This window comes from Calidris pugnax, unplaced genomic scaffold (assembly GCF_001431845.1).
Source record: "Calidris pugnax isolate Ruff unplaced genomic scaffold, ASM143184v1 scaffold42, whole genome shotgun sequence".
Taxonomy (NCBI): domain Eukaryota; kingdom Metazoa; phylum Chordata; class Aves; order Charadriiformes; family Scolopacidae; genus Calidris; species Calidris pugnax.
The window spans coordinates 13,850,831-13,863,191 of NW_015090920.1; the positions used below are offsets into that span (position 1 = coordinate 13,850,831).

The 12,361-nt window shown below is 35.6% G+C and overlaps 1 protein-coding gene across 1 annotated transcript in view; it reads right to left on the reverse strand.

Annotated features, from left to right (window-relative positions):
- KIAA1109 (KIAA1109 ortholog) overlaps positions 1-12,361 on the reverse strand; it is a 116,771-nt gene that overhangs the window by 74,743 nt on the left and 29,667 nt on the right. Inside the window, exons 13-21 of the mRNA XM_014949955.1 lie at positions 11,613-11,704; positions 10,616-10,733; positions 9,363-9,518; positions 8,340-8,437; positions 7,136-7,314; positions 6,900-7,006; positions 4,680-4,888; positions 1,689-1,916; positions 977-1,114 (exon numbers count right to left, since the gene is read on the reverse strand). Coding sequence (XP_014805441.1) covers positions 977-1,114; positions 1,689-1,916; positions 4,680-4,888; positions 6,900-7,006; positions 7,136-7,314; positions 8,340-8,437; positions 9,363-9,518; positions 10,616-10,733; positions 11,613-11,704 — 1,325 coding nt within the window. The remainder of the gene's footprint in view (positions 1-976; positions 1,115-1,688; positions 1,917-4,679; positions 4,889-6,899; positions 7,007-7,135; positions 7,315-8,339; positions 8,438-9,362; positions 9,519-10,615; positions 10,734-11,612; positions 11,705-12,361) is intronic.

Sequence of the window (12,361 nt, forward strand, 5' to 3'; positions counted from 1 at the left end):
ACACAGTGATGTCTAGACATCATCTGTTAAATACTAATGCAGTAAAATATAAACAAAGAATGGAAGAGCATATTTAACAATGGAAGTGATCAAGAGGTTAAAAAACATGACTTCATGACTTATGAAAGCTTGCTACTATCAGACAGCTGACAAATTATAAAAAAACAAACAAACATCAAAGGCTGTCCCCTAAGTTGCACTTTTCACCGAAGCATTTCTTCGCTACCTAAAGCAAAGCTACTTGTTTGCAGATATGAGGATTCAGATGTAATACTTTTCAAAACAGAATTACCCCACCAGTCAGAGAAGAAACTGAAAAGATAAAGCCAGCACAGGCAAACACTAGAAGCTTGTGACTGCACGGAGGTAAACTGTGGATTAAAGCCAGTAAATCAACAGCAAAACTTCTCTTTCATTCAGTTTTTTCAACTTATCTTGCCTGGTTTGTTTTCCAGAGTCAGCAAGCCCTTTGAAGTTACTTAATGAAGAAGAAAATGCCCTAATCTTTTGATATCACTGGTGACCTACATATTCTGTAAAACCATATTCTTAAAAAAAACACCCCAAAAATGAAAAACCCCCAAAACAACCACTACACAAAACAACAAACAAGCAAACAAAAAAAAAACCCCATGCACAAACCAGAGATGGCTCAATGGTTCTAAGACCAGTCAGAATATTATTCTCTGTTTTCTAGATAAACTTCTCCAGGAAGATTTTAAGCAATATTAAGAGAATACAATCTTTTCTATTGTGTGTTTCACTAAAATGCAAACTGGACAGAAATAAAGATTTTTTTTTTTTTTAAAATATGCATCAGATTTTTCTTTAATACCTCTTATGATTCATAAGCCTTAATAAATGTTGTATGCATACAACAGGAATGTTCCTAACAAAATATAATTCAATTGTAAGATCATCACAACTTCCACAATGCAAACACACAAATGTGAACATGTTAAAAAGAGCTTACTACCTGATAGTTGTCATTGAGAAACAGATTTATTGGAGACAGTACAAGTTGAAGCATTGTTTCTCTAAATCCTTTCTTCATCTCAAAGCACAACCTTTCCAAGAAAGCTGTAGGGCACTCAGGACCATCTGGACTGCAATGCTAAAATAAAAATCACACACATCTGCTTCAGAAACTGAAAATACAAACATGGTTGAAATTGTAAGATTAGAAGCAAACCAGTGAGCAGGAAGCATGCTAATTTTCCTCCAAGTGGATACTCACAAAGAAGCCTGTGCAACTTCAAAAGCAATTACATGAACAGCAATTCAAAACATTTGGGTGAACCCAATTTTTTAACTGGATTCTTATTTGAAGTCCTGGGGATCCCTCAGAATGCAGCCTGCACTGAGCAGAATGCACCATTAGAAGACAGCTTTGCTAATTAGCAGAGAAATCATAATGGTCAATCAAAAATATTATCACACAAATCAAGTTCATTGAACAAAAATCATATAAAAAATTATCCAGTTCTGCCTCCCAGATAAGCAAAAGAAATCATGTCTCGTCTCAAATTGGTTTAGATAGCCACAATTTTAGTAGAGCACATAAACAAGCTTTGGTAAGCGCCACCCTAACTTAATGTTCCAGGGAGCTAAATTTAACTCCAGGTTATGAAACTAGAAAAAAACAGAATTACATGAAGCAAAATATTTTAAGATTCTGAAATACTTACCACTGGTAATCGCCCATGCACTTTGTACAAATTAACAAGCACAGTGATATCCCATGGGCGTAAAGTAAGAGGGTGAACTGGCTTGACTGAACTTTCATTTTCTTTTTTGTCATTTTCCACTCCAACAGCTGTCCATCCAGAGCTTGAAGATGTTGACAGTGACAAAACAGGGCTTGAAATAACTTCTTCAAAATCAGTATACATGTCATCTTCTCCAAAATAATTTTCCTAGGAAAAAGAATTGTTATGACCATATGGAAAACAAATTAAAAGCATATAGGCAACATAATGAAATACAAATCCAACCTTTTCCTATATCTTAGGCCTCCATAAAACAGAGTATAGCTATAACTCATACCTGAAAAAACATATATTCTTCTATTTTAATGAAAAATGGATACCTTAAGTGAGTAAATTTAGGCCATGTGCTTTGCAAGGAAAAGAAGGTGCTCTCAGTAGTTCTCAAAGTACCAGTATTCTAAATGCATGCAGTATTTCAGAACAGTTATTTGTACTACTACTGACCTTTTAAATAGCTTTTGTGCTTTTAAAGATAACTTTGAGTAAGAACACAAAACATCCTGCAGGAAATCACTCTCATCCAACTTTTTGAAACTTGTTATCAGCATATTTCAAAGTCTTAAATGCTTCTAAAGTACTAGTTTATAAACATTTCTCCCCTCATAGCTAAACCCCACCTTATTTCTAAGCCAATCCCCCTCAATTATTTAAGACAAAAGTAACTGCCAAATTCTTTTGGGAAACAGAAAATCCATCATTATTTTAAAAAGTCCCAACTACTACAAACTCCACTAGTGATTTGTGAGATGCAGACAAATGAATACTAGACTGAAGACTAAGCTGAAATGGATTTGACTCTTATGATGTTTCTTGCTCCCCTCCTTCCCATTTCTGTGCCTCATTTGCTTTCCAAAACTACTCTTTTTTTTTTTCATAAGCACAAGCCTGCAGCGCAAGCGAGCAAAGAGGACACGTACAACAAAAAGCAAGCAACTGCAAGGTACCCATGTCCTTGAAAAAAGTCCACAGAAAAGGCAGGCTGATTATCAGCCTTGACACAATGAGTCCTGTGGATATGTAATGTTACCATCTTGCACGGAGTCTCTGAAATATTTTTAGTGCTAATGCCTATGAGTGAAGCTCTGCTCTGTGGCCAGACCAAAAAATCCTCACAAGTTAAGCAAAGCTACTCTGCTTTGCTTTTTAGCAAAGGGAAAAGATAAAGGTCAATGTTACGATGCAGACATTGAAATATCTTTTTATAAGGCAGACCCAGCAGAGGGTGCTAGGAACTGCAGTAACTTACTCCTGGTACCTTCTGCTAGGGATGCAAAGATCTATAAATCATTCATTCCCTGCCAGTAAGCTCTTCAGGAAGAAACACACTGTGCTAAAACCAAAAAGCTACCTCCCAAGAATAGAAAGCTTAACAAAACTGCATGAACGATGCATGTCCAGGAATCTCTCCCATGTGTATTAAAAAAGATCAATGAAAACAAACTGCAAACAACAATTCAACCACAAGTCAGGAAAACAAGTATTAAAAAAACCCCTACAAGTCTATTAAGAGATGCTGCCAGCACAGCTGGACAAAAAGATGTAAACACAGTCACAAAAATACTAAAAGGAACAATAAATGCACATTTTCAAAAATGACCTATTCATCTAAATTTTCTCTTGAGATTTAGAAGATAAAAGCTAGATTTAATCTGAGAAATCTGCACCTAAAAAAATTATATCCTCACAGAATCTAATGTAGCACTGTTTACACATACCTCCAGAGGCAAGCAGCACTGAAGAAGTGCTGCTTTGCTTGGAAAGAGAGAACCATTTCATGAATTTCTGTGCTCCAAAACAGGAGCTCAATAAACAATTCAAACAGGGGCGCGTTTCCTCTGTATCAGAAGAAATGAAGTCTTCAAGATGCAACACTGGCCTAATATTAATCCTATTTACTTCAGTGGCAACACAAAAAAATAATGAGCATAGTTGAAAGTCCTATACTCTACAAAAACATAGTATTTTCTGCCATTCATTATGTGGAATACCTTATGTGAATTCATTAAAATGACTGTTTCAGCATGAAACTGATCACCTGTCTCATAAAATTCTTTGTCCTCTGACCCAAAATGAAAGCCTCCAGAAGCATTACCTTAGCCTAGATCTGCACAGGCTAAAACAGACCTTTAAAACAAATAAACAGAACAAACAAAAAAACCAAAACAATCACAGAAAACAATGAAAACGCAAGCATTGCACTGCTAGTCCAATAGAAGTGACATGTTCAATCGCTTCTTCTTTTGTCACAAGGCAGAGTGAGGGAGGTGGGAAGAAATTAAACTGCCTCTAGCCACCCTGAAGATCAGTAAGGGAAGGTGACACAACATAAGCAACACAGACATTTTAAAACATAATAGATAACATCAAGAAAAGGATGAAAAATTCTTCTTCAATAATGACTGAAGTAGCTTTTTTTTAAAACTTATTGTCACGTCCTTCCCCTTCCCCCTCCCCATGAACACCAGAAATTCCAAGGAATCTAATTAAATGAAAGCAAGCAAACAATTACAAGACTCTGCAGAACTTAAAATGCACTAAAAGCATGGATTCTGATCAATCTTTGCATAAAAGTGGTTGTTAATATAAGCTCTATTCATAATCATGGATTATTTTTACTACTGCAGAAGTCAAAGCAGAAAGTTTTCTGAGTATGAAGTCCAGAGCATATACCATTCCTTGAAAAGAAAATTATGCTGATAATGGGTCTACATAGATATACTCATAAGCCTGTGCCGACTGAATTCATCCCAGCTACACCATATCACCAAAGTCAGCCCAAACTAGCACTTAGAAAAAGTTTTCATCTAAATTCACGTATTCTACAGAATTCTAATTTTCCATTTCAAGAATTATTTCGCTTTCTCACATGTGGCCCACCATAAATTTTATGAGTTGTGTTCCTATGCCTACCTTTATGGACAGAAAGGCTTTGAGCAGGGGTCCGTACAGGGTTATCTGGGAATCTGGGGAGAGTTCCAGCTCCACGTGCAGCTTATCTGGGGGCAGCTCGGAAGGGTCGAGGGGAAGGCGGGTTGAAGCTGTGGGGGATGAAATCACACTGTCGGCCGGTTTCTGCGATGGTCTTAGCACAGATAACATCGTTTCTTCCATTTCTGACACTTTGGAGCAAAATAAAGAAGAAAACAGATTTTGATTACAAGTTAGGCTTCTGATGGTCAAAATTCAAACACACAGCTTTTCGCATCTTTTTAATTTGGCTTGTGTAATTATGTTAATATGGCTATGCTACAGAACTTGTTTCTCTTATGTAGTAACTATGGTAAGACACAAAAATAAAGAATACTTTACTCCACATTAATTAAGCAAGAGAAAAAAAATATCCTTCAAGTTCTGAAAAAAAATTTCAATTTATTTATCTTGCTTTTCAAGTTAAACAAAGACATGCTTTCATTTCAGTGCAGCAGATTTCCCACAACCACACAGCCACTGCAGAATAAACAGAAGTGAATAAACAGGAAAATTGCAAAAGTTGTATTAAAAATCCATTCTGAACCAGTAGCTCTGTAGGCCAAAACTCCCTCTCAAACAATTCAATTACCCTAGTCACAAAACAGTTTAAAAATTCAAATTGTATTTCCTATCCCTTCTTTTTATTTGGAGTTAGGGAGAAGAAAGCACTTTGGTTTTTTTAAGTGAAGAAAAGTGATGAGAAGGAAGTGAATAACTGGAAGTGCTTTGGAGATGTAAAACGATTGCTGGGAAGCAAAGAACTTTATGGGAAAACCCTACAAAAATCAATGCTCCAGATGAAGTAAGATTTCAGGTGCCAGTTTAGCTGGAAGAACCAGCACATTCAGAACGCCAGTGAATGTACGCCTGTAGCCAGCAAACCGTCCAGGCTTTCATTTACCATCCTTGCCCACAATGCTTGCCGAGTGCTTGCATTATGTTATGCGTTACGAATTAGGTAAATGACCACTTTTTTGAAAGCTGCATCTCTAGTAATGCAACATAATTGTTTCTCAGAGAGGTAAAGAGTTCTAGTGATTGACACAAAATCAATAAAAGAGAGGAGTTGCTACTGTAACAAAGACATTCTATCAGCATCACAGATTAAAGGGGGGGATGGGGGACGACTGTGCTGGATTATTCATTGAAGAAAACTGCAGACAAGATTACCCGTGTATGTACAAACCTGCCAATACAGGTTCAGTTGCTACGATTACCAGTAAATGTTTTCAAATTTCAAGTATGCACATTTGACACAAACTGATAGTCTCACAAGAGCACTTAATGAATATCTGCGGGATTAATCTTACTTTTTCTGCTCCATCCTCTAAAATTGGAGTTCTTTCAGATTGGAATTGTTGGAACTCAAAACCTAAAAACACTACCCAGCATGTCTTCTAACACCTGCTGATTGAGGCCTATTCAAATTAGCCCTCATTATTCATCTAGTACCTCTCCTTCATTGGTTCTGCTTCCACCATCTCAACCTGAAAGGCTTCTATTTAATCTCAGAACTTCCTGCATACCTCCCCTTGCATTTAAAATAACTTACTTTTATGTCTGTGTTTAAGCATTTTATAACCTTACATAAGGCACATACATACCTATAGAATATCTCTTATACAGAAATATTGTTTAGACATTTAAAATTTAAAAATTCTTATTTAGAAATTAGCGTTAGACTGACCAGTCTAACACTTGTATCTGACGGCCACGGCTCACTTCAACAATGCTAGTATATAAGGCATTTGATCTTAAGACAACATCACAACATCCAAAGAAGAAAAGCTTAGAAAGGCTAAGGAACATGATACTGCCAAAAATGTTGTACTTCCTTTTAATATACCAAGTGACATTTTATGTCATGCAACAACCCATTTAAGAGATCCACTTTGCTAAGGACAAGGAGAATTGAACTTCAGACAGTATCCTCTTTCTACACAGGGAACTGGGACACTTTCTGAAATTTTGCATCATGAGATGTTGTCAGTTTTTAAATCAAAGCTGGTGCATTCTAAAGATCAGCATTCTCCCACATGACATACAATGGTACTTCAGTTCAAAATTAATTTCTGCAAATTTAAGCAGTTAGATCCAACAAAGTCACAGCAGTTCCTGAAATGAAACACGTTAACAAGAAAAAAAGGAAGTGACACTTACAGGATTGTTTTAACTGCTCATCTGCCTTTTGAGGATAAATGGGGTGCCATGAGTAGTCAATTGTAAACACAACACTCGGGACTGTCCAGCATTCAACCCATCCAGCCCTTTCAAAAGGAAACATCACACTTTTATTAAATATCTTCCATGAACATATGAGGTTGCTTTCATCACAAACAAAACAAGTAAATAAGAGCCAATATAAAAACGGAAACATTTATCACAATGAAACTCACTCTTCTTGAGTAATGTTCCTCCATTTGGGTTTGCCCGTTTTCTGACCACTTTGACATTCAGCAGAAATACAAGATTCAGGATTTATTTTATTAGGCTGACAATCTTTCACCAACATGAAAAGGGAATATTTACTAGGATGACAATCTGGTAGATACAAATGAAGATCAACATCTTCTCCCTAAAATCAAACATTAGTAACAGGGAGGTTAATTTAGGTATAATGCTCATGCTATTTGCATGTTCACATGCACCATCATCTTCACTTTACAGGCAAAGTGAGGCAAGAAATCTCAATTTTGACATGTGATTGCTGACCACAGCTCCCACCAATTTCTAGTACAATCCTAAGACCTCTGTTGTTCTGAACTGTTACAAGTCCAGTAATTTGTACATAACACACCACAGCAATCTGTAAAACACAAGGGCATGGCTTTCAGTGATTCCCATTCTGTTGTTCAAGCCATATTGCAAAAGTTAAGTGACTGGCCCAAGGCTACCCTACATCACAACTAAACCATACTTTAAAAAAAAAAAAAAAAAAAAAAAACATTTCTTTCTGTGCTATCAAATTATACAGAATTACCAACATCACCATCAACTAGTTTTTTATTTTTAGTAGCAGTAGATTGCTTCTATTTTAGGGAAGACAAGAAGTACAGTCTTTCGAAGAATTAGCTGCATCTGGTAAAAACACTTTATCATCATTACTTATTGTACAGAAACTCTTAGAAATCTGGAAGATGGCTTTCCAAAATGGTTTGAGGGGTACTCATTCCGGTATTTGATTTTTATCTTTGAACATATATTAGATTTCACATCTTCTAAATAAATGGGAACAGACTCCCAAGTGATGAAATACATACATATTATGCAATCATACACAGTCTAAACATATAAATATACATACTAAATGTGTGTATATATGTATGTATGAAGCATATGTGTATATATATTCTTGAAATATATTTTTATTTGTGTATATATATCCGCATGTATAAATTAAAACAGCCTATGATTGGATGCTTCATCTAAGCAACAGAAGCCATGTAACTCTGGGTTACTTAAAGAAAAATTCTATGAGCTCAAAGTGAAAGAGAGTATTTTTCTTTCAAGAAAGACATCATCGCAGATTTTCTGACTGAAGAAGGTAGAGAAATTATCTCACATTTAGAAGACAAAAGGGGCAAGAGGGGAAGAACTTACCTTTAAAGAGAATCTAGTATTGCATGTGGTTGGAACAAAGTCAGTGAAAGGCAGGGAGAAATCAATGTTCAATGTTTCTCCACAAGCTGCTAAATAAACTGGGAGAGAAGAAGAAAAATAAACAAAAATCTGTCAAAATTACTCCTTATTTTGTTCTTAGACAAATTATCAAACATACAGGTAAAAATAACAAAAAGATATTCAAGAACTCATGACACAGGAAATCACCATTGTGATACTGCGCATTTAGAGTAGATAGTACTAAATTATCCTGAAACTATTGAATCCCTACAGTTTGTCCTTTGTACAAAGACACCGTATTCAGCACAGTGAAATTTCAAGCAGACAATAAAATAATATCTTACACCTTTATTGCTATTGCTGCTACATACTGTATTTTGGGCAAGAAAACACACACTGTAAGTTCTTCAGGCTTCTAATAAAGAAGGGAGCCTTATTTTTAACTAGAACACAACTGCATGATTTTTAATCCACCGCATATAAACCAAACCACACATTAAACAAAGTTTTGCCTTTCTGAAATGTACTTCTTAGTTTTACCTAGAATTTAGCAATGTTATCTCCTATTTTGAAAGAAACAGGAAACAAACATTTCTACTTATATGGCGTACAAATGGTATTTTTCCAACATTACTTAAAAAAATTATTCCAAGGTGAATGTTTTTAGTTAGCTTACTGAATGTATGTCAAGACCTCACAGCTGCCTTCTGCAAACTGTTGAACTAAATCAAAAATTCAAAGGGTCTTGAAAAATCAATGCTAAAACATGATCTAGAACTGCACTCTCCCCAAAGAAGATATGCATTTCTACAAAGTCAGAACTTACAACAGTTTTTAGGATGATTTATGCACATCAACAGTAGCAAAATGGGTAGTTACCACTGAACACACATTTTTCTAGTAAAAATTTTATAATTCTTCTACTCTCTCCATACATATACTATATATTTAGTACATATTTTTTGTAATATGTCCTCTTCCAAATTAAAAAAGTGATCTCACCATTTTCTTGTTGTTTGGTGGAACAGTCAATCCAGTTGTGTTGATTTGCTGCCCAAATCATTTCAAATTGATGGAACATGACTTTGAACTTCCACATATAAGGAACAAATGAAAAAATATCAGGTGCACTATCGCTGGACCAGTCTTGGATCAAATCTAAACACACAAAGTAACAAAAGCACATTAGTAACAATCAGGTGAGAGATTTCTTCCTTTAAGGTTTTGTTTTTTCGTAAATTGTAAATCTTAACTGCTTGCTCCTTTACAGAAAAAGGAAAATAAGGACAATAAACAGTACCCATTTCTCAGGCAGATATTCCACAAATACTTGCTGTGAGTCCATCTCCCCTTTCTCACCTGCTTTTTAAGTTGGAAAGCCATAGGTCTGGTTAAGTTTTCAAGTTTAGTTTTGTTCCATAATAAAGTTACACATTGACCTAAAAGCACTGGACTACCAACTGCTTTCCTTTGGTTTTCCACCCTGATGCTCTGTGTACATTAGTAATATTTTCTAACGCAGCAGAACAGTTTTGTTGTAGAAGTTCCTGTTTGCCCTGAATAGATCGGTAGACGGTGCTGTGTACTGCAGCACTATACAGACAATGGCTCTGGCCTCACTAGGAGGATAACTTTATTAGCATGGCACTATGCCCACACTAATTAATCCTTCCTCCCAGCAGGGCTAATTAGCCCAGGCAGTGCCCCATTGATGGGGCTATATTCTTTCCATTACTGCAGCTGGAACCTTCAGCAACAGTTTGGTGACGCTGTATCACATTGTACTGCCTTGTGTGCCTGTATTCTTCTTCACAGCTAAAATCCTAAGGAGCAAATTACATTCCCTCACCATCTGCCAGCACTGGGGACACAACCTAAAGCCTGAGTAGTTGAAAATCAGTCAGCCAAAGAGATGGATAACAGAGAAATCACAATCCTACATAACAAATATTAAACAAATCAATAGCTCTGATAGAAATAAATTCATCTGAAATTTAAGATCACTTAACATAAAGATCAGATTTAGTTAGATGTTAGAAAACTCAATCATTTGATATCTCAAATATAAGAATATCACATACGTAGACACTTAGAGGCAACAGAAAACATCAGGAACTTTGTCCTCAGAAACAATTTGTTGCCTGGCATACATGAAATCAGAGTACCTGACCTTGTACACCTTTGCAAATTTTGAACAAAGATGGTAAAGAAAGAGTATTTAATTTGATACGCAACTTATTTAATAAAGACGTTACCTGTAAAGAAGCTTTTCTGAGCAAAGATAAAATGATAGGTTGCTTTATAAACTTCAAGTTCGCATTGCCATGTCTGTGGCATGTTCCATATCCGGGGGTAGCTGGCATTAATATGGAACTGTGAACAAGATATTAAAGCATCAGAATTACTTGAAAAGATGACAATGTTTCACCCTGTAGCTCAGCGGTTTTCACATATGTACTCTGCTGAATAATTAAAACTGTTTTCCTGCTGGGATGAACAGAAGGACTCTCCAGTTCCTTAATAATTTAATCTCTCTCTCTCTCTGTATTTGAAGGTCAAGTGTTAGTGTATTCATTTATTTGGAAAGGTATACAATGAACTTGTGATACTGTTGCAGTAGACATACCAAGCAATTTATAAACCAAAGTTTTCATTAAAAGGATCACTTTTCACAATACACTAAAGATAAAATCCCTCAGAATATAATATTTTTCAACCATTGATATGATGCTGTAATTTAAACATTGAAGTCGTAACTCTAATAAAGTCATTTAAAAACCAGTGAGAAAGGTAATCTACAGAATTACAGTACTGCAGAAGTGAAATACTAGGCAACAAAAGAATAATGCAGTATTAAATCTGTCTCAAGTAGTTTAAGTACTCTGAAGTAATTTTAAGTGCTTATGCACTCACGTTTGGCAGCACAGCTAGCAAGTGTAATCATTTATTAAGGTAAAGCCCATATGAACACAGTAAATGAGGAAAGATTTGTAAATGGTACTCCAATCTCTCCACTGCTTTCAAAACACATAACTCTGCATATAAATTATTTAAGTCACTGAAGGTTACACACGTGCATAGTTATGTGTGCATATAAGTTCCTTATATGGAGAGGACTCGCAAAATACCTTCAAAAGGCATATTTCTGTATTGTTTAAGAACATAAAGAACCACTCTACAGTTAAATAAATATGTTCTTTATTAAAAAACCCTTTAGATACTGAAGCTCTGCACTTATTGATGCAAACTTACAGCTAGCATTTCAGCTTCTAAGAGAGTCCGGTACTGCATACTGCTGGTGGCATCAACATGTAGAAGCTGCCCTTTAATTGTAGGTGAATAGCCTAGCAAACAAAAGATAAAACATAATGACTCAAACATAAAAGTTACACAAATATTTAAACAATTTTCACCAGTTATTTCAGCAGTCCACTAACAACGGAAATTAGTACTACTATAATTCTGTCCTCTCATGTTTGTCAGTGAAGAGCTTAACATGTTCTGCCTTCATTCAGGAGAGATGACAGAAGTTTTTTTGCTGGGTCTGGAAATGCTCAGGTTCTGGAGATCTTTAAGTTGCATAATAAAACTCAAATATGCCAGAATGAATAAAGAGAAAGAAATTAGCAAAGGCCTTCAAACCAGCCAACAAGATGAGTAAATGCAAGGAACATACCCACAACCTTGTATTTATCTCCCCCTTGGATTTTGGAGTTTGTTTTGCTTAAATAACTATTATTAAAATAGTTTCTTAATGCATTTCTCAGCATGATTCAACTACTATGGTCATCCTACTGAAGATGTCTTCCTGCTTTGAGTTGACAATATATGTGTGATATGCTTCAATACACACACAGTTAAACGATACACTGTCTAGTAGTTAAGGAATTGGTGTTTCCTAATCCAAAGAAAACATGGAGGTAACTTCACTATTTAAATACATACATGCTTTAATATCTTGCAATGAAATGTACAAGCAAACACTTTTTGCTCCTTTACAT